At 38.5% G+C, this 22671-nt stretch overlaps 1 protein-coding gene across 2 annotated transcripts in view; it reads left to right on the top strand.

The window, feature by feature from the left end:
- The window catches only part of SZT2 (SZT2 subunit of KICSTOR complex), a 3556133-nt gene that overhangs the window by 3288384 nt on the left and 245078 nt on the right, over positions 1-22671 (top strand). For both annotated transcript variants that reach the window (XM_044085412.1, XM_044085413.1), the window contains one exon: positions 6917-7100. In XM_044085412.1, the coding sequence (XP_043941347.1) occupies positions 6917-7100 (184 nt within the window). The remainder of the gene's footprint in view (positions 1-6916; positions 7101-22671) is intronic.

A 22671-nucleotide genomic window follows, 5' to 3' on the forward strand; every position in this document is an offset into this window, starting at 1 on the left:
CCCTGATACCCAGATTCTTACATAAAGCAAAGTCGTTGGGACTGACAATCATCCTTATAGTCCCTCATTGGCCTCGGCAGATTTGGTTTCTGTTTCTTTACCATCACAGTCTGGAAGACCCATGGATTCTGGACCCAGTTCCAGACTTATTGACACATCCTTCAGGGGATCTTTATCCATCATTGCAGACACTGAAGTTAACCGCTAGGCTGCTCCAATTCCCCGCATAGCCAGGCTTTATAATCTTTCCCATGACACTAGTCAAATTTTGTTGGCTTCCCATAAATCTTCCACTAGAAAATTGTATCGTAGTAAGTGGAAGATGTTTTCCATTTGGGCTTCTTCCCATAACATTGACCGTTACCAAGTGCCATTGTCTTCTATTTTACAATTCTTGACAGAAATTTTCAACAAAGGAGCAGTGGCTGCTACGGTGCGAGTACAATTAGCTGCTATATCTAATTTCCATCTAGGGATCAATGGATTGAATATTATGGCTCAGCAATTGTCTAAGGCTTTTCTAAAAGGTTCTTTTCACATGAGGCCTTCAGTGAAGACACCTTACTCTCCCTGGAATTAGAATTTTATGTTATCTCACATCTTTCTTCCTCCTTTTGAGCCTGCATCATCTTGTGAACTAAATTTTCTATCATGGAAAACTATTTTCCTAGTAGACATCACTTCAGCCCGCAAAGTGTCAGAGCTCCAAGCCCTATCCATCAAGCCCCCTTATATGGTGTTCCATGCTGATAGAGTATGTTCTGAGATTAACATTAATCAAGTCATTGAGTTGCCCGTTTTCTTCCCTAATCACGCCAACAAATTGGAATATATGTTGCGCAAACTCGATGTTCACAGACAACTTAGATTTTATTTAGACATAACAAAAGACATTAGGAAATCAGATCAGCTTTTTGTGTCTTTTTCTGAGGTCAGGAAATGTAAACCAGTTGCCAAAACAACCCTGTCTAAGTGTCTGTCGGATTGTATCACTTGCACATATTCTTATAATAACATGCCCTTGTCTAGTAAGGTGAAGCCTCATTCAACCAGAACAGTTTCTACCTCTTCAGCCTTTCAAGCCAAATTACCTTTGGACAAGATCTGTGCAGCAGCCACATGGTCTAAACCTCACACTTTTATAACTCATTACAAAGTGGATAAGGCCTCCAGGGACAGGGCTTCATTTGGTTCTACAGTTCTAAAGAGTGTACTTCCGTGAGCCACCCAAGATCTGGGTGCTAGGGATGCTACCCATCAGTGAAGAATGAATGGCGAGATTGAACAACTTGACATAAAGAAGTTATGTACTCACCATAATGTTCCATGTGAGTTGTTACATCTCACTTTCATTCTCACGTCCCTCCCTTCTTCCCCCTCCTGGCTGGCAGTTGACCTGGAGACTGTCTTCATCCTGGTTTTTCAATGTGTCTTCATTCCTAGGCAGAATAATTATTGTACGTTTACATGGTACGCAGCAAACAAGATCTGAGGTAATTCCAGCAGTGCATTGTGGGATAAGTGATTGGGTCTCGTGCTACTGGAGAACTTTGAGCTTGCTAGTCGGTCATGTCGGAGCCGAGAATCAGCTCCGAACCCATCAGTGAAGAATGAAGGTGAGATGGAACAACTCGCATGGATCGTTATGGTGAGTACATAACTTTTTTTTATATATCATATAATTGATCATTGTCACTACTGTATTTGTAACTAATGCAAATATAATGCTACTAATTGGACATACCTATCTTATTCCACATTCTCATTTCTTCACTTATCCATCCGTTCACATTTAATTTAACATTATTTCTTTCATACAGTGACTTGATTACTTGTATTATTTTCTTACTTATATTGTACTCTTTTGGAATATCCCATAATGGTTCATGTTGTATTTTGTCAAAAGCCTTACTTAAGTCTCCTATCATAATCTTTGCCTCTGTTTTCTTATTTGTAATATCTGTTATCACTTTTATTAACCATAATATGTCTTGCCTTCCCTTTCTACCAAATACTGTTTGTTTAAGTAGTTTATCTATTTTATTTTTTAATCTCTTTGTTATAATTCTCATAAATATTTTATAATCTATCGTTTAGTATTATTGGTTTTCAATTCTTTATGTAATCTTTTTCTCCCTTTTTCCATACGAATATTATAGCACCCATGCATAATTCCTTCTCTGTCATTCCTAATTCTAACCATTTATCTGAAACCCCTGTAAATGTATGTTTCTGCCAATTCTCTATATTTGTATACATATGATATTCAATACCATCTAGTCCTGTATCTACACCAATTTCTTGTAGTATTTTATTTAACTCTTTCATTGTTATAATTTGTTCCGATGCTTCATTGTCAGTTTCAGTCAATTTAAGTTCATATATTTGATTTCTACCTATTTATTTTTTAACAAAAGATTGTAATGTATAACCTCTAATTATCTTACCTGTTCCTTCTTGTGTTGTTACTTTGTTTTCTTCTTCATTTCTCAATTGCCTTATTCTTTTCTTTTTTCATTAGTTTATTTAAATGCAATGCTGCTACTTATTTTCTCTTGTAAACAATATCTTTGTATAACGAACCATTTATCTTTTTTGATTTGTGTCATATAGTTCTTTTTCATAAAAAATATATTTATCTTGTAATAGTTCTCTAAATATAAATATAGCTTGACTTAATATTTTATAATCCATGTTTTCTTTATTCCTTTTAATCATTTACTCTTCCAAGAAACATTTCTTATACTTTTCTGTAAAACGTATCCATAAACTCTTTCAGTTTTCATAAAAACCTCTCATAGCTGTATGGTGTTTCCATAATTTATTTCTTTCCTATCATGTTGTTTTAAATCTCTTTCATTTAATCTTTCAATTTTGTTATCTATTTTTATGTATTCTTCTTTCTCATGTATCTTCAATCATATGGCTATATGGTCAGAAAATCCTGATTTCTTAGTCCCTTTCTGTATAATTTTTAAGCTATTGGATATAAGAAACAATCAATTTCAGTCTTAATGTAATTTCCTTTATAGGTCCACTGCTTGTTTTCCCATGTGTATATCTTACCACTTCTCATTATTCCATATATAAGTTTAACTTCACTATTACTCTTTTTGCTTGTTCTTAAATTGCAGTTTAAGTCTCCTACCATTATAATATCCATATCCACGCTAACATAATCTAGGATTTTTTTAAACATTGTCTCTCGCTGCTTTTTTGTCACATAAGCATATATAGTGATTACCCTGCATACATTTGTATTCCATCTCATATCTAATATTGTTATCCTTCCTAGTTCCACTGTAGTAACATCTAATATTTTAATATTTTCTTTTTTTTCCAGACATCTTTATTGAATTGCTACTTGTGACATAGGCAAGTTTGCATTCATATAAAAGTAATCAAACTATATTAACATAAACATTATACTTCACATATATTACTATATATCATATAACGTAAGCAGTGTTACATAAATTATTCAATTCCTGCCTTTTTTAAACAAGAAACATCTTTATTAAACCATCACTTACTACATAGGCTATCATACATTTATATAACTAAAAACAAACCACACTGACACAATCCTAGTTGCAAGCATTTTACATCACAAAACCATACTGATAACACTCCCAGCTGCAAACATTATACATCACTTATAATCTACCCAATCCTTCTCACTCAAATATTACATAGCTCATTTAAGTCCTGCCCCCTTTTAGACCTCATTCCTTCCTTGTATGTATTGTTCCCACAATTCCCATACATTTTAAAATTTTCTTGACATAGTATACATATACCTGAACATACATCTTTCCCCATATTCCATACAATTGGTCCATCCTATAATTTTTCTGTTTGTAGCCTTTCCTTTTCTATCAGTAGCCTTATGTCCCCTAATATAATTTTATGAGCATGTAATGTTGCACACCATTCTAAAATACCCAGCCTTAACCTTCTTGTTATATTTTTCATGTTATTTACATTCAAAGGTAAGATTTTCAGCTTTTGAATGGAATAGTGTTAACATTTTTCATCCAATGCCTTTTTCTCTCTCTCTTGTTAATACACTCTTAAACTTTCTTTTCCGTTCTTTCACCTTTTTTGCTATACAATTCTTTTTTCCTCTTACAACCTTCCAATTCGTATAATCCTCCTCACTTGTATCATTTAATTCTGCTCTTTTTCTTTCTGTTTTTCTTTTGTATATATTGTAATGTCTTTGTTTTCTTGTACATCACTTTGTTTTTTTTTTTTGTTCATGATTACTATCTGCTAATTGTACTGACTTGTGTTTTTTCTGTTTCTACAGATAGTATGTCTTTTTCACATTCTAACCAAGCCTGCCCTATCTTACCATATTTTTTGTGCATCATATCACAATTCTTTGCATCATGTCCTGATTTACCACCTATGAAACATTTTCTTTTGTCACATTTGCTTATTAAATGATTGTCTCTGCCACAGAAGTAACAAGTTTTGGGCTGATTTCTATGTTTAACATAACCTCTATTGCCACATACATTTATTATACTTGGAATGTGTATAATATTATCGTTCTGCATATTTAATATAACCCCACATTCCCATCCACCAGTCCACAAGCCTCTTTCATCATATATCTTTGTTGTATCTAAAACATTTTTACATATTGTCAATAATTGTTCTTTCAAGTCTTTGAATTCAACTTCAGTTCTAAATTGTATTAATATTCTCTTTTTCTTTTCTCTATGAAATGTCTGTATTACATAATCTGACCAGGGAATGGTATTCTTTCTGTTTTCATATTTAGCTAAAAAAATTTCCATAGCTTGTCCAGTTTCAAAAATTATTTCACAGAAAGTATCTCTCTTTATAAGAATAAATACTCTTATCTCTGTAGGTGAAATGCCCAAGGGAGCAATCGCAGAGTCCCACATTTCATACCTTTCAATTCCTTTCTCTTTCTTGGTACTTATTCTCACTGTATACTTTCTCTTCATCTCCTTCTATTCTTCGGTTTTCTTCCTTCCTTCACCTTCTATACGTATGATTCTTTTCCTGCTGTTCCTTCCATCATCTCCTCTCCTTGTATCTTTTCCATTATTTCTCCCCAGAACTCCGCTGTCTCACTTTCTGGCTCACTGTGATTGATCAAGTCTTAAAGATAATCATCCTGCAACCTTCCGGACTGGACGGTCATAATTATGTACTCCCGCTGACTCTTTGAATCTCCAGCAAACAGTCTTCTTTGAAAATTCACCTCTGTATCTTCCTGTTGACCATTCACCATTTCACTCTGTCGCCTCACTTCCTCCTTCTCCGGTACTGCAGAATTCTCCATTATCAGATTGCTTACTCTCATTTTAACTGTCATCATCCCAAGCTTCTTTTTCTTTTTCAACTATTACCTTCTTGCTGGTTTCCGTGTTTCCCCCTGTTTCTCCGGGCTGTCTTCACACGTAGATTGGAAACAGGATGGCAGATGTACCACACACTAACGTGTCCCCCTATAGGATGGCAGATGTACCACACACTAACGTGTCCCCCTACACCGAAGAGGAGGGAAAGTCCCCCAATGCCGTGGTCAAATTTCCCCTAGTAGTATAAATGCCACCTTGGATCTCCCCTGAAAAGAGGCTACGAGCCTAGTGGGACTAGTCCAGTCAAAAAAGGAAAAATAAATAAATAAAATAAAATGTTTAAGAAACTGTTTAAAAAAAAGATAAGTCTTTCCCCTTCATCCAACTGAAAAAGATATTGTGAATAAAAGGAGACATTTGTAAACAGTAAAGATTTGCGAAAAATAATCAACTCCCAGTAATGCATTATTAGGGTAACAGACTCGGACATGGTGGCTCCTATAACTACATCCCTACTCTACTGGTAATTTTATTTAAACAAAAAGAAGTTATTATGTAATACATTTTGTCTGCATTCCATGATTTCTCTCACCACCCTTACACTGTACTTGTCATCCCCCCAACAATGTACTGGCTGCCTATTCCAGGCTAACATTATGGAGAATAATAGTAAACAAAGATTTTGCATCTTTAGTCAGAAAAAAAATCTTCATTGCTTGCAAATGTAATCTCAAAGCTGTCTGCTTACTGGGGATTTACATTTACTTGAGAAGATTAAGTTTGTGCCTATAAACCTTTTGTTTTATTGATTATATATTTTTGTTTTGGAGAATGATGAAGACTTATTAAATTGTGCAGGGACGACTTGGGCTTAACTGCCCTAACCAGTGTATGTAACCCTTGGCACATGTGGAAAAGCATGCATGTGCAGACAGAAAGGTGTAAGTGGTCCTTGCAGACAAGCATATGCTCAAATCACCATCAGGGGAGGGAGTCAGGCCATGCATTACAAAAAAAAAAAAAAAACAATTGGCCTTGTAGTTCAGATGCTAGAGAGGGTAGAAGCAACCCCAGTGTCTGCCTGTATGATGCCCCACCAACCATCTCTCACTCCAGTGGATCCAAGGACTGCCTGCCACTAGGGAGTTAATTGGTGTCCATTAAGGGAGGGTTGATAGCCGGTAGATGGGGGAAATACGGTTAAAATATGCATATGAATTTGTTGATAATACAATGAATAAAGTTACTGTAGTGGGTATAAAGACAATCAGAGAGAAGGAAAAGGAGTCGCAAAGTATATGGGTAGGCAACGGAGATTCTAAGTGGCTTAGAAAAGTTACTTAGCTGAAGCGAAAAGAGTAGAAGGGAAATTTGTTTTTCTGAGATAGGATCCAGAAGAATGTAGAGTAATGAAAGGTAAACTGCATTCATTGCTGAAATCACGGCAAGTCTGTTGGCCAGTCAAACAAACAGACTGTGTAGTCCAAGCACATTTCACCATTTGTTGACAAGATTTTTAACTGTCCTGTGTCGCTAATGGTTGTTTAAAAAAGATGTATTCTTGTATATTTCAGGCACACTGAATTTGACAACAAACATGATCACTGCTCACCAGCTGTATAACTACATGATTGATCATGCTGGCATTTATGGCATGAAACCTCTTAGGATATCGAAAACAGCCACAAGCAGCGATGCAAAGAAGGGAGCTCAGAATTCTGAACTACACGAATATGCTCTAGTAGCACACTGGAATAGGTATGACATATTACTAAGATGTAAAAAAATTCTGCTGTAAAGAAGAGAAGAAATGTGTGATAACTTGTTAAATAAAATACTTTTATTTGCAGAGACAGAGATGCATACAGTTTTCTTTCTGTAGCTTTGTAGTTTATTTTTGAATTTCAGATTTGGAATTTTGATTGCGTCTTAAATTAAAATAACTGATACTTTGTTACCCATACCTTTGAAGAAATGTGGACAAAGCTTAACAAAATGGAGGACCTAGGACACAAAATAGGGACAGACATTAAATATTGGTCTTTTAAACTTAGAATTTTGCTAGCGTAACAGGGTTTGTTTTAACATACATTTTCTGAAGGATTTCAAGTCTGAAACTCAAATGTATGCCGTTATTTTGTAACTTCAGTCCTCATATTATCCCAGAGATTTGCCAGAAAACCACAAATTTTACGAGGAACACACCAAAGTATGAGGCAAAATCCTGGATATAATGTGAAAAATCTGGACATTTGAGAGGTATGGTTTAACCCTCTGAAGAACTGGGTCCGGTATTTAAATTAGAAAAATAAAAATTCTCTGTTTTTAAGTTCCATAAAAGGAACTGTACTGAATGTTATTCCTCAAAACAAAATAATACAAAATATTAGTATCCTTGAAAGTAATTCATTATTTATTTTAAGTGTAAACATCCTTCTGCTAAGGAGTTTTATCCTGTGAAATTTATTCTACAGCACTTCTCTGTCTTCACGTGACGTGTGACATTGGTGGTATAGATGTAACTTAAGAGATGAGGTGTATTTTTTCACCTTCTCAGTTCTTTTCCCTTATAGTTAGGTGTTTGTAGTGAATGATGTAGCATATCTATCAGAAGTTCATTGTAGTATTCACCGTTAGAATCTTCCCTTTTGGGATATTGTTCCATGTAGGTAACTCACAGCTGGCTAGTCTTCCAAAGCTATTCTCCTTCCTAATGCTTCAGCTTATACCCTGATTCTGCCTTCAGGATGTCAGTAGTATAAAGGGTGCTTTGGCTGATACCATCTTCAGGTCTTTCGTGCTGTGCAGGAGCATTCACATCTTGTTACCGGATGTGATTCAAAAGTTGGATGTTTTCAGTTTTTCTGAAGGCAGGTAAGTATCCCACTGGGGATTTGCCTTCATTTTTCTTGAATGTAGAATTGATAATTATGAATGTGACCCAATTCCATTTCAGAGAAAACTGTCATAAAAGTTAATAGCTTTTAAGCTTCTAGTGCACAAATTCCACTTAATGTCTTTCACTCAAACTTTTTTGCATCAAGATGGAGCACGACATAGACTCCTGTCCCTACTACGCATTATTTACCATGAAGACAATCTATCACTGCCAGTGTCTTTTCCAAGAGTTCACTGATAATAATAATAATAATAATAATAATAATAATAATAATAATAAAAAAAAGGTGCAAGTATGGTACAGGCCTGCATTGGTGTCATCCATGGCCTCAGGAAGGTTATCCCCTAAAAACTAATGTCTTTCGGCTTTTCCTGGTTAGGTGTCACCACAGAGGAACTCCGGTCTGCTAATGATTGGCAGTGGATTTTTTATGGTGCCGAGTTGCCAGCCCGACACCCAATCTTCAGAGAAGGCACAAAGCTTGTCCCCTAATACCTACCAAAAAAAGAGAGAAGAGAAAGGAAATTGAGGGCATCACAGATAATTCACATTTTCCAAGGTCTGGAGATTCTGTGTCAGGAGAGGCACTGTCATAGCCACTCACTACAGAGTTTATTGTGGTTGAGGCTTAGCCTTCATTATCTGGCATGTCCTCCCAGACCAAAACCTCTGACATTCCTCTGGTGGCTGCCAGGTCTTCAATCTCTGAGGCCCACATTCTGATTACTGAAAGGGAAGGGAAGGATCTGTAGGAGTTTTGTATGAGAAGAGGTTCCTGGAGAATGTATTGAGGTTTCAGTCATTTGCCAGAAACCCAGGGCTTCAAATGTGGCTCCCTGTAAGCACAGTATGCACAAGGCACCAAGGTCTAAACAGGTGCAGTCCAAATTGCTCAGCCTAGGCCATGTAGTGCCTTGAGCCAACCCCCTGCTTGGACTTTTACTTCTGACAATGTGGTTCAGTTAGCTGAAGCTTTAATGTCTTACCTAAAGTCTAAGAGGTCTGAACCAGACATGCCATCAGTGTTGGGAATTCCTTACATAAAGAGAAGGTTGGATAATGCAGAGGCTGATACCAGCTCCTTAGATTCTGAAACAGATGAGCCAGCATATGTGGGCAGATTTCCATCAAGACCTTGACTTCACACACTGAAGACATCCTGTCCTGCATTTCTCCGATAGAGCACTTCTGCTTTACGGATACTTACCACAAGATGCCACAAAATGAAAGAAACCTTTTGGTGGGACTTAAAGGATTACTCAGCCAACAAAATATAAGGCTTTCATGGGGCTTCCTGAGCCTAGGGCCCTATCTCTCCCTCCAGTGGTGGAGATCCAGGAGGTTGTCTTTAAAAATGCATCTTTGAAGCCTGAATTCCACCCCCACCCCACCCCTGCTTCTAGGAGACTTGACTGATTTCCTGCAGGTACCTAACTAGAAATCCTTTAGTTGGTCCAGATGTGGTGTCTCTGGTTCTCAGAAAGGGAGGCGTTTTAACTCCAGCCAGGAATTATAGCCCAAATGAAAGACTGCAGAGCTCTGGACAGATTTCATAAAATGTACACTGCTACTACACTGGCATTTACGGAATTGAACTATCAGTTTCACATTCTCTCTTATCAGTAGACTTTTCTAGAGTGGATGAGAGCCAAGGTGAAGGGGATTAAAGATAAAGATCTAAAATAGGAGTTGCTGGACCTTTGTGATCTTTCCAATCAGGTGGCTAAGCATTTCAAAATTTGAAGTTATAATGCTTTTGATGCATTGTGTCAAGCAGTATCAGCGCCATAGTGTCAGTCTTCAGGTGGCCTGGCTGAAAGCTCCCCTCCTTCAGACAATGTGAAGTCAGGGATCCTTAATGACCTCTTATGTTATGTTTTCCTGTTTGGTACCCCTGCACTTGAGGTATAAAAAAAAAACAGGAGGAGAAGGATAGAGCAGCCTAATGTTAGGCAGATTTTTCAAACATTTGTGCCTAGGTACAGTGGGAACTTTTCTACCAAGGCCCCCCATTCCAATCCCAGACAGAAATCTATGAGGTCTTGAAAAAAGAAGACAGGCAAATACAAAAAATGAGTTGCAAGCTAGACACAAGGAGAAGACCAGGACCACCATCCCCAAGGGATCAGCCATGACTCAGATTAATTTCCCTCCTCAGCCCCAACCCCTGTAACCCCCTTACCCAAAATGTAAAGGAAGTGATAGCAGGCAAGCTGAGCAGGACATGTGCAGACCCACATGAATAGATGCTTCACTTAGACACATTACCTTTTCTAATGAATAGGTGAAGCATGCAAGAGAAGGACCTGTTTGATTCCCATCTGAGCAGGTAGCTGAGATAGTTTTGCTCAAAGACAGCAACTACAGAAGTCTGGATGACTGATAACTTCTCCCTGGATTGGATAGGTCTGTTTATATATGCTGTCCTTGTCATACCTTTGATCTGCAGGCAGCTCTAACTCCCACTCCTAGTTGACATGGCAAGAATAGAATGTGATGATATACTGCAGTGAGTATCTCTCTTAACTCAGAACATGGATTCACTGAGGCTGACAGCCTGGATGAACTCTTCATAATCCCAGGCAGGCAAAATCTCAGAAGATATGCAAAATATTATGAAGGATGCTAGGAGGTTTAGTACAAGAAAGTCGTATCAAGCCAAATGGAAAATATGTTCCTTCTGGAACCATTCCAGGGACATAGACCCCAGAAAGACTGAGGTGGCACTGGTTCTGGAATGCCTGTCAGTCCTCTGCAAATATGGCTTAGCTTACACTTCCATAAAAGTTCATGCTTCTGCTGTTTCAGCTTGTTTACTTATGGATGCCCCTGTTTATTTCAGACATTTAATTAAGCAATTTTTGAGTGGAGTGATTCACCTTAGGCCTCCTAGAAGACAAATGGAGCCACCATACTGATGTGAATTATATGGTGGAGAAGCTAACATTGCCCACTTTTGAACCAGCAGCTTTGCATCCTATCCAGTTCCTTTCATGGAGCACACTGTTGTTGGTAGTAGTCGCCTCTGTATTTCAGAACTACGAACATTAATGAGCAGAGTACCCTCTTTGGTATTTCATCAGAACAGAGTTGGCCCTGTGTACCAACCCCTTCTTTTTATATATAAAGTGGTTACTAAAATCTTCCTGAATCAAACCATTTTTTCTGCTTTCAGTCTTTTTCTCTAAGCCACAGAACACAGGGGAGAGAACTCAACATTCTATGCATATACATAGACAGTTGAGATTTTATTTGTATATTACAAAGGAATTAAGAAAAATGATTAGATGTTGCTATGTAAAAGGGAAGGAAGGAAAACCTGTGCACAGGCAAATCCTCTCCAAGTGTTTAGAGAAATGTATTGCCTTTAGTTACTGGCATCATGTGAAGTAGGTGCCAAGCTGCATTAGAGCCCATTGTACTAGAACCTCTGTGGCTGCCATCAGAAATTACCTTAGGGGAATTTCTACCCAAGCTATTTTGGAAGCAACAACTTGGTCCTCTGTCCAGACTTCCTCAAAAGAATACAATGCATGGTCAGCATCCAGAGCAGGATTTATTCCACTTTCCTGGGGGCTGTAGTCTTCAACTAAAGTATCTTCCCATCTCTTCACTTTCACTTTTTTTGGGAATCTTCTCAGAAATGAGGACTGCAACAGTGAATAATATGATGAACATAGTATGGTTGTATTTGGAACTTACCAAGTTGTATATATTCAAAAAGTTTCTCTGTTGCAGTTCTTATTTCCTACCAACTTCCCTGTTTCTTTCTGTCTCCCTATTTTGATATTGGGGTGGCAACTGTATTTAATGCACATCCCTTCCTTTTTCTTGGAACAGGGCATGCACCCCTGTTTTGTGAGACCTTCTCTTTGGACCCTCCGGAGTGGGCACCCGGAGGTTGATCCAACCACTGTGGTTTCATCTCCTGGTCCACTGTCCTCCAGGGCTGTAAGAATTATCCTCTGGATTTGCTGGGGCAAGAAAGATCCAAAGATGGCATCGGCCAGTGGACCCTTTGTTCTCCTGACATCCTGATACCAGAAGTAGGACATCAGTTGAAGCTTTAAGGTGAAAGATTTTTGGAAGACTGGCTGTCCATGGGCCAGTTACACTGCAGAATTTCCCAAAATTGAAGACTGCAATAGTGAAACTTCTTGAGTAATTACAATTATGGTTTAATTCCAAATACAGCTGTCCAGTGGATCCCTATGTATAACATATCAAAAACTGAATTTTTGTTATGGTAATGCTTCTGTAAGTTGTCTGGATAGAGTGAATTCCATTTTCAGTGAAGGTCCAGGACCAATGTCTGGTAAGTAAGCTTCTCAGTCACAGTGTAGGCAAATGGAGAATCAAAATCCAACACTATATGCTGAAGCTTGTTAACTGTTCATAGTCTTAATTTTCTATGCTGAGTTGCCAAACTACCAGAGACTGTGGTGATGATTTCTGAATTTATTTTTAGGTTATCATCAGTGCATTATAGGTTTACATAAAGGGCGATAGTAATGGAAGCAGTACTGTGCAGACAAGAAAATATTTTCAGGCCTGTCATAAAGGAGGTTTTTTTCATATATTAACCTCTTTCCCTTTTGGATGCTTTTGACCAGAAATCAGCAGCATTTTACACTGCACAGTCTTATCTTCAGTCAATCCACTCAAGCTAACAGCTAAGAAATACCCATATGTTGTCAAAGTGGACTGTAGCTTACTTACTTTTTCTGTCACATTTGCAGTATGGCTTTCTGACTGTTTGATATTCTTTCAGCTTACTTTTTTATTAGGGGGAAGTTTGCTTTTACAGCCTGTTAATTTGTCCCCCTATTTACTTTCTTTGGCTAGTTTAATACTTCTTTGTTTAATTGTTTTGTTAAGTGCTGTTGTTAAGCATGTATGTTCCCTAAATTATTTTGTGAATGCAGAAGGGCAGATTAGAAATGTACAGTGCTTTTTGCAGTGACTTGGTATTTACTTTACCATGCAACCAGATAAGGAGTTCGAAGATGTTTGCACAGTGAGTAAGAGGTTGATGAGAGCTTTCTCAATGTGAAAACAAAGAAATTGTTAAAAAGCCAATAAAAGTTGTCAGGATGTGTTAAATTCAGATACTAACTGGTAATTACACTGTGTGGATGCCATCAAGAAAGAAATCTGAACAAATGAAATAAAAATCAGTCTGAAAAGGAGAAGAAAAAATATAGCTGGGAAGAATTCTGCAGCAATTCAGCAAAAAGCAGTTAAGTTTCAGTTTTAGTTCAGGAGATGGCTTCCAGTAGTTTAGAAGAAAGCATAAACCAAACAGAAGTGTTTAGAATATGTGAGATACTGAAGGAATGTATAAAATTAGATGAAAAAAGGCTGTAAAAAATAGAAGAAGCTTTATGTAGAGTTTTAGATGAGCTGGTAGTACTGCAAAAATCAGAGGCTGAAATGAAGGAAACATCAGGTGAATGTGAGGCTTTTCAAGAAGACTAGTTGAAAACCTGAGTTTTTTTGGCATATGAGAGAAACTGGAAGGGAGAGACTGCATTCATTTTATGAAAGTACAAATATGTGACTGGGCATAGGCTCCTCCACAGCAGGCTATTTTTAATTGAGAGGGCACATCATATGTGTGTGCTCCAAATATGAGAAAGCAGCTTAGACATATGTTAATAAAGACACAATGATACCAGCATAAAGAGCTGCTCATGACAGAACTGTGACAGAAGGGAAAAGTATTAAAAATTGGGGAAACTAGAGTGATTGTGGAAAATGATTATTTGCTGTACATCGGGCAGAAGAAAAGCAGGTTTATTCCAGCAGGGAATGTTGAAAAGGAGGTGTGACATTCAAGCTGCTAGGTATATCTGTCCACAGAATAGTTTTACTTGGAGAATCAAAGATAGTTTTGGATATAAAGTAGGCTAAGAATGAAATAAAAACAAGAAGTGTAGCCAAAAAAGAGTGAGCCAGTAAGCTGTAGGGGACTGTGCTTTTCAGTTTGCTGACAATAACAAAGCCTTATAGAGACTGATTTTGCTAATGAAGCCTTTTCCATTCTTCCAAAGAAAAATGATTGAGTGACAGAAGAAAGCTCAGAAGCTGACAAGAACAGTCAAGAGTATCTTGGACTTGAACCATTGTTGGGAGGTCATGTTGATCAGGAAAAATATAGAAACAATGTGAAATTTGTGAATAAATGGGAGAAATGTAAAGTATCGATCCCACTAGATATATATAGAAGACCAGAAGTTTAATGAAGTTTGTAAACTGGTGTTGGAACTATAAAGCACCAACCCTACTTTATCATTAATGTTTAGAAGGGCATTGAAGGGAATGAAGAGGTAAATATAAGTAAAACAGTTTTTCTTCCTATTAATATTTGTACTGATGTATGTCCTTCCATGTCACTGTTGCAGTATTCTTTACCTAAGGGATCTCCTGCAAAGGATGGCCCATCATCTGGCCAGTATATCAAAGCCTTTTGTTATTATAGGTATCCTACATCAGATGTATGTTCCCACGCAAGGAGTATGGCATAAAGGTGACATACAGCCACACATACTCAGAACGTCTTTGTCACCAGTCCAGATGCCATTGTAAAACATCAGTCAGGAAGTGCCCCATTGGGGTTTCTTCTTTTCCTTCTATTTTTGCTGTTATTGTGTTCATGTCATCCAAAAAGGAAAAAGTGTTAGTGTGGGAGGCAGATTTCCCCATAAAGACCATCACAACCAGTGTCTGTTTTGTTTAGGTGCTTCCCACAATCATAAGCAGTGCTGTGTCTGCCAGGCATTTGTGCCTAAGACCTTACTTAGTCATCTCTCCTCCTTGTCCATATACCTGGAAAATCAGTGTTTTAAATTGTTGGCTTAGGGTGCTGTGGCAAAATCTTGCCATTCCAAGGGGCAGCTTCCTACCAACAAGAAAGCCAAAAGAGTTACCTTGATTTGGCTGTTGTCCAGCCTTCCCTGGACCTCCCTCTCTAGGTTGGTGAAAGCCCAGAGGACCATCTGGTGGTCTGTCACGACCCTGTCGAAGGTTGGTATGGATCTGGCTTCTCACATATACTTAGAGATTTTTCAGATGTCTCTGCCTGACATTGAGGGGAACCTCTGCTGATTATATCTGAAGGACTGAGGAGGATTCGTCAGTTCTTAGTAAGGGAGGAGATTCCTACTACCCTTATAAAGTCACGTTAGGGGTCTGACCCTCTGAGGGTGTTTTGAGCGGATGTCCCACAGAAAAATAAACAGAAAACAAAGCATATTTCCCCTGTTATTAGGGATCCCCAGTGTGAATGGCAGGATTTTACTCAGGGTTTATTTAATAATTTTATGGCCTTGAAGCACCCTCAAGGGGTCTCTGCTCCTGCTCTTTCCTGGTGTTCCACTCCACTTGAGGCCTAGGGACTTGGGTTCCTCGGATGAGAATCTGGGCTCAGGGTCAGAGTCCTTGGCTTAGTCTTCTCATATCCCTTTACTCTTGGACTAAGGCTCAGAGGAGGAAAATTCCATAAGTCCAGACTTACCTGTGGAAGAACTCTTCTTTGGGGATACCATTGCCTGTATGATGGATTGTTTTAAGTGGGATTGTTCTCAAGTCTCTGATATTCAAAAAAGATATTATGAGCTCCTGCAGTTGGAGTCTCCCAAACCAACTGCTGTTCCTCCTGTTCTGCTGCCATTCTGAATACCTTCTGAACAGCTTCTGTAGTCCCTGACTCGCAGCCTCCTGCACTTACGAAGCCAGGCAAGTTCTGCAAAGTGCCTGAGTAGTGCAAGTTTCTTTATAAATACCCATCTGCTGAACCTTCTGTAGTGTCAGTCTCCTCTGACAAGCCATCCAAGTTGTTGACCTCCAAAAGGTTGTTACCTTCTGATTAGGATAGTAGGGCAATGAAAAAGCTGGACAAGAAAGTTTACACTGCTGCCAGTTTGTCCTATAGGACCATCAGCTGTCAGTCTCACATAACCAGGTATGTTTTGGCTGTCCTTTCTCAGGTTTCTAGGGTGGTTTTTGACCCTCCCTAATCTACGGAGAAGGCTTTGGCCCTTTCCTTGCTGGACTGTACTTCTCAAGTTGCCCTTCATTCAGTCAAATGCAGGTATGATGCAGCTGAAGCCTCTTCCAGGGCTGCTGCCTTTGGATCAGTTATGAGGCATAATTCTTGGCTTCATGTTCAGCTTTGGCTGATAACATTAAGGCCCAAATTTTGGATGCTCATTTGGATAACAAAAGCCTTTTTGGATCTGTTCTGATGACTTTTTCAAGTCTCTCCAGGACAAGGGAAAACCTTGGAGGAACTGAGATATATATTTTTTCTTCTATTCCTTAATTTTTGAAGAATTATCCCTCCAAATCTGCCTCTTTTCGTAGTTGATCTCGCCCTTCTCTCAAGGGCAAGAAGGGTTCTAGGCATGTGCCTCCTGCTAATTCTAGTGAGACTCCTACATCTCACAAGCCTTGTTTCCAGGACAAACCTGGTTCTGTTTGACAGTTTACTTTCTCCTCGCCTCAGTCAAGTTCCCTTGCCCTGTGTCTTTCCCATTCTCTCCCAAATTAGCTTCAGATCACTTCAGATTCTTGAGTTTTGTCCATTATCTGTCAGGGGTACTTCATGGCTTGGAAGTCCCTTGTTCACTTTTCAGGCATTCGTAAACCTCCTGTGGAACAACTCCTCATTTCCCAGAGGTTTGTTCGCACACTGATTTGGCTCAGAGCATCATTCAAACCATGCCTCCCTCCCAAATAGGGAAGGGATTTTATTCCAGTATGTTTTGGTTGCCACAAAAAGAGGGCATGTCAACCAATTCTGCATATTTCCCTGCTGAACACTTTTCTCCAGATTCCTTCCTTTTGGATATTATTCATATTCTTCTTTCCCAGGCCTTTCTGGTATCTCTGGATCTCAAGAATGCATACCTTTACATCCCCATCCACCCCCGCTTCAAGAAATGTTTACGTTTCTCTGTCTCTTCCTTATGTTTTCAGTTCTCTGCTTTGCCATTTGGCCTCTCTACTGCTCCAAAGATATTCAACACATGTATTGCTTATATCATTGCTTTTCTGCAGCTTTTGAGGAATTCAGATTTTTCCTGTCTACATGATTTGTACATTCAACCTCCTTCTCCCAGCACTTTGCTTCAGGATCACAAGTTTACTACTTCCCTTTTACAGAGTCTGGGGTTCACCACAAACTTCCAGAAATCAGTTCTTACACATTCCCAGGATCATATTTTCCTTGGATGAAGACTTTAGACAGTTCCCATGCTGGCATCTCTGCCTAACCCCAAGGCTTTCTCTCTGATTGCCTTTTTCCAATGCCTTCTTCCTCCTCTGGCATCTCTGGGTTCTCAAGTTCATGACTTCCACCATTCCCATGCTCCCTCTTGCCAGGCTCCATATGAGGAAACTTCTGTGGTATCTCTACCATATCAAGTGATTCTTCAGACTGTTTTTATTCCCTCAGTGCACAATCCAGTGGCAAACACCTTGAGCAGGCTCACGAATAGATGGCTTCCCAGAGATGTGTTCCTGGACATTGACAGTTGGTGAAGTATTCCTCACGTAGATCTCTTTGCTTCCCCTCTGAACAGACTATTTCCTCTGTTCTGTTCCAGAGTCTAATGTCCTCTATCTTCGAAAGTGGATGCCTTGTCTTTTCCTTGGAGGGGGATGTTTCTGTATTCCTTTCCATCCCACATCTGTTACCACTAGTCCTGTACAAGATCAGGTAAAACTCTCAAAATATTAGTAGTGACTCATTTCACAAGTTACCTCACAGGATGGATCTTCTCACACAAGACAAGGGGTCTTGCATCCATCCTCACTTGTCCACTCTTCAAATGATGCTGTGGGTGGTAGGGCTTTGATCCCTTTCAGACACCTCTTTTCTGAGAACGTACTCCAGGTTCTGCAGGAGGCCAGGAAACCCTCTACAAGGAAACTTTATATGTCCAAATGGAAAAGATTTTCTGTCTAGTGCTTCTCTTGTCATCAGGATCTTCTATCCATGGAGGCTCTTTTGGTTCCCTCTTATTTGTGTGATCTGTTGCCTGACAGCTTGGCTTATTCTTCAGTGAAAGTTCCTCTGTCAGAAATTTCTGCTTGTCTGTCCTTGAATCCTTCTCTGGCCTCAAGGTTTGAGATCAAGCAATTTTTAAGTGTGTCCTTCATATTAAGCCCCCCAGGAAGCCTATTTGTCCTTCTTGGCACTTCAGCTTTGTACTTGAAAAAGTGAACCAGGCTGCTTTTGGGCCTGCTTCTTCTACTTCCTTGCAACATTGTACTTGGAAGACTGTTTTGCTTTTGCCTCTTACTTCAGCCAAGAGCGTGTCTGAACTTCAAGTTCTCATTGCCATTTCTCCTTTTTAATTTTTCATAGAGACAAGGTGTCTCTTCATACTAATCCTACTTTTATGCTCAAGGTGGTCAGCGAGTTGTCCCTTTATCAGTCTATTCATCTTTCTTCCTTTTTACATCTCTGCAGTCTGCCATTTAGGTTCTTCACACCTTGGATTTACATAGACAGCTCAATTATTATTTGGATAAAACTAAAGTTATTTACAAATCTGAGCAGCTTTTTGTTTCTTTTCATCTCAGGATTTTGGTTTGGCTGTTTCTAAGCATCCATTTCCTCCTGCATTTCCAAGGCCATTTCCTTTCATTTTTATTTTCAAGCAAATGTCTTTCCTCAGCTGTAAAGACACGTTCTACTAGGGCAGTCACCTCCTCGGGTACTTTTTTCAAGGGTCTGGATACCAGTTCCATCCTCAAAGCTACTACTTGGTCCTCTGTTCATACTTTCACTAAGACACTACAAGTTAGATATTATTTTCCAGGGCCTGGGCAGGCTTTGCCAGGGCACACCTGCATGGGTTTTAGATGGCTGTTCTGTGCTTGAAAAATAATGAGAAGCATGAAAATGGTAGTTCTTTCTTGCATTTGCAAAGAAGGTAACTTTTGTTTTCAGTAGCATCTGCTTTTAGCTAGAGAAAGGGAGTCTGCCTTTGCAGGCAGTTAATCTTGAGAGGCCTGAACATTGTGTTGTGAGTGAAATCTACAAGATGCAATATTATTAACTTTCAGAGGGTATTGTGAAGCAGTTCTTTGAAAATGAAGTTTAAAACTGTGGGAAGTAAATTGTTGTATGAGTAGTTACTTCCTCAGTATCCTTAGTACTTCATGTAATGGTAGTCAGTTACCTTTTTATTAGGGATAAAAGTTAATGTTTACTGAAAACATGCACATTTTTTATATCTTGGAGGAAAATAAAAATAAGAACAGATAGCAATCTTGTAAGTGGGAACACAGGTTGTAGCATGAAGTATAGCATAGTTAACCTGAACGTTAGTATAGGTAATGCCTATTGGATGTGCAGCGGTCAGTTTGAGGCAATTGCTCCTATTTGGAAGGTTAAACTTACTTGAAAGTATATTTCGTTTTGTAAAACACATACGATAATGGACAGGACAAATGGTTCATTTGATGCAATGTAACAGTATCCAAACACACCAAAAAGAGTGAACCAAACCAAGGCAGAGCTCCCAGTACAGACCATGAAAAGAATTAAAAAACATTTATTGTGAGCGCTTTCGCAGTTAAAAAATACTGCTTCATCAGACAACATTCCATTTCACCCAACCACTTAAATACCCCAACCCACCAATAAAAACACATTGGCAATCAAATGTGTAAAGCAGGTGAAGTCATTCAAGCATTATGTATCATAACAAATCAATGCAGATATCACAGTATATATTACTTCATCGAAAATGAAACACATTACACAATATAAAAAATCCGTAGCTTTTTAAACAAGGTTTATAAAAACTCTCTCATTCAAAGAATAGTGCACATTACTTATAAAAATTCCTGGCTTTCAGGGATGGCTTTATAGAAACTCTCTTATTCAAGCCACGCCCTCTATTAGCCCTCATCCGGATGATCCATCTCATCTTAGATGTTTCGGACATATTCCTTATATCACCCCTAAGCTCACTATGTCTTATGGTTTCTATCACCAAAAACTTATGTGAGGGGTCATATTGCATAACATGTCTTGCTAATGCATTTGTAGTTGACTCAATATTCATATTGTATATATCTTCTGTTATACGATCACATAAACATCTGTTTTACCTATATAAAAAGACAATTCTCACAGTATGCTAAATACACTAAATGGCATGTGTCACAGTCAGCCAGTGTCTTTTAAAATAATTGTTTTCCTGTATCTGGATGTTTAAAACTGCTGGAGGAATCTTTGGACTTACAGTAGTTACATTTAGAGCATGGAAATGTTCCATGCACACATCCAACATCTAGGGGCCTTTCAACAGTTTTAGGATAAGATAACATCCTTTTTAATTATTTTTTATTCTTAAAAAGGAAGTGGAGTTTCTCTCCAACTACTGATTTAATGTCAGAATCCATTGTTAATATCTGCCAATGTTTTTCTAATATCCCTGTTATTTTGTCTGACATTACTCGAATATACTGTGGGCATTCTTATCAGTGGAATATTACTAGCATCCTGCCATGGGCCCTCAGAAAAATAAGGTTTTCCTTTTGTTGTTCATAATTCCAACATATTGTCTACAGTAGTATCCATGACCTGTTTCCCTGAACCTATATTTCAGGGAATTTAACTCATGGATAAAGCCTTCATCACTATCATTTAACTTGGAGGCCCTCATCCCTTGACTTCTAATAATATTTCTAAAAGTGTGTGTAGGATGCATGCTTTGCCGATGCAGATATGTATTCCTATGGCAAGCTTTCCTAAATACCCTGGTGTCCTAGGAACCATCTTGATTCTTTAAAATAGAAATATCCAAAAACTCAATTTCATTAACTGATTTTTTCATGCTGAATCTTAATAAATGAGTAATTGTATTTAAATATGTATGGAATATTTGAGGCTCTTTATCAGTCCCTTTTCATATCATAAACAAATTATCAGCAAATCTACGGTAGAAATATATATGTTGACAGCAGGTAGAATTAAAAATATGCTGTTCTTCCCAGGCAGCCATGACAGTACTGGCATAGCTATGGTCACTGGAAGTGCCCATAGATATGCCATTCTTCTGTAAATATAATTCTTATTTTTGATGCCTCAAGTAAAAGGCCACTTCACTAACTTCAGAATGTTTTCGTGTTGCTTAGATCTTGTTGTTCTCAGCCGTCTTGGTAAAACACTTATTCAAAAGTTTTTCCTTTAAGTCCAGTTTTGAAAATTGATAAAGAATAAATGATGGGTCATGAAAAATTCAGTAAGCTCTCTTGTGTATCGATGAGATCCCTTCTTGAGTTACCCTTTAGTCTGCATCAAGAGATCCCTTCTTGAGATACTGTTTAGTCTGCATCAAGAGCACAGTACTCTCTTTTGTGCTTCATTTAACAAAAAGATGTTGTCAAGGATGACTAAAAATTAGCAGCATTTGCCGAACATAAGAAAAAGCAGGACACTGCTTCTAGTACTACTATGAAAGTAATGGTGATTAAATCATTATAAAAATTGGTTCTATATTACCAGAGCGAAACTCCTTTTGAGCGAATACCAAAACACTGACACGAATTGCGTGGACCGGGAGAATACTGAACGCACTAAACCGCGAAATTTTAAATCTCGAACTATCATAGTCGGCCAACCCCACCACCTGCTACATACTGCCTACCAAAACAAAATAAATAAACCACATACATGCACTAATTTTAAATCTCGAACTGTCATAGTCGTTCAACCCCGCCACCCGCTACATACTACCTACCCAAACAAAATAAATAAACCAAATACATACACTAACCAAACCCTACCTCTAACCCTAAAGTAAAGCAGCAAAACCCTACTTCTAACCCTACACTAAACCCCACATACGCAACTATCTGTGCACTATCCTTAACTCCTCTCTAACCCTAACTGCTGTGCACTTCCCCTATGAAAATATAAACAAACAAAATAAATAATCCACATGCATACATTTACCAAAACCCTACTCCTAACCCTACACTAAATGTTACATACATTAACTATCTATGCACTTACCTTAACCCACACCCTAACCCTAAGGTCCGTAACTATCGCACAGTTACCTTATGGAGCTATACCACAGATGGGTCAACCATGGTAATTCGACATTTCCAAATTCGCAGTTTTGGACGTTCGCTGTAATGCCAGTTCGCGCAATACATGTCGACGTTTATGGATTCGCTTAAGCGGACTTTCGCTCTCATAATAGGGAACCTAAAAATTAATGTAAAACAAGACCATAAGAGTTTTCCTAAAAAATCAAGACTATGGAACCATCTGATTGTTCTGAAATGTAGTTAATAGGTGTTTTTGAGATTGCTGATCCCTAATGCTGTCACTCTCCCATTTAGATGCTGGAGTGCAAACTTTTTTATTTGCTCTCAAAGCTGGGACCTGTTCTTAATGCT

The sequence above is a fragment of the Protopterus annectens genome, chromosome 10.part0, assembly GCF_019279795.1.
Source record: "Protopterus annectens isolate FY-2018-M chromosome 10.part0, PAN1.0, whole genome shotgun sequence".
Classification (NCBI taxonomy): Eukaryota; Metazoa; Chordata; order Ceratodontiformes; family Protopteridae; genus Protopterus; species Protopterus annectens.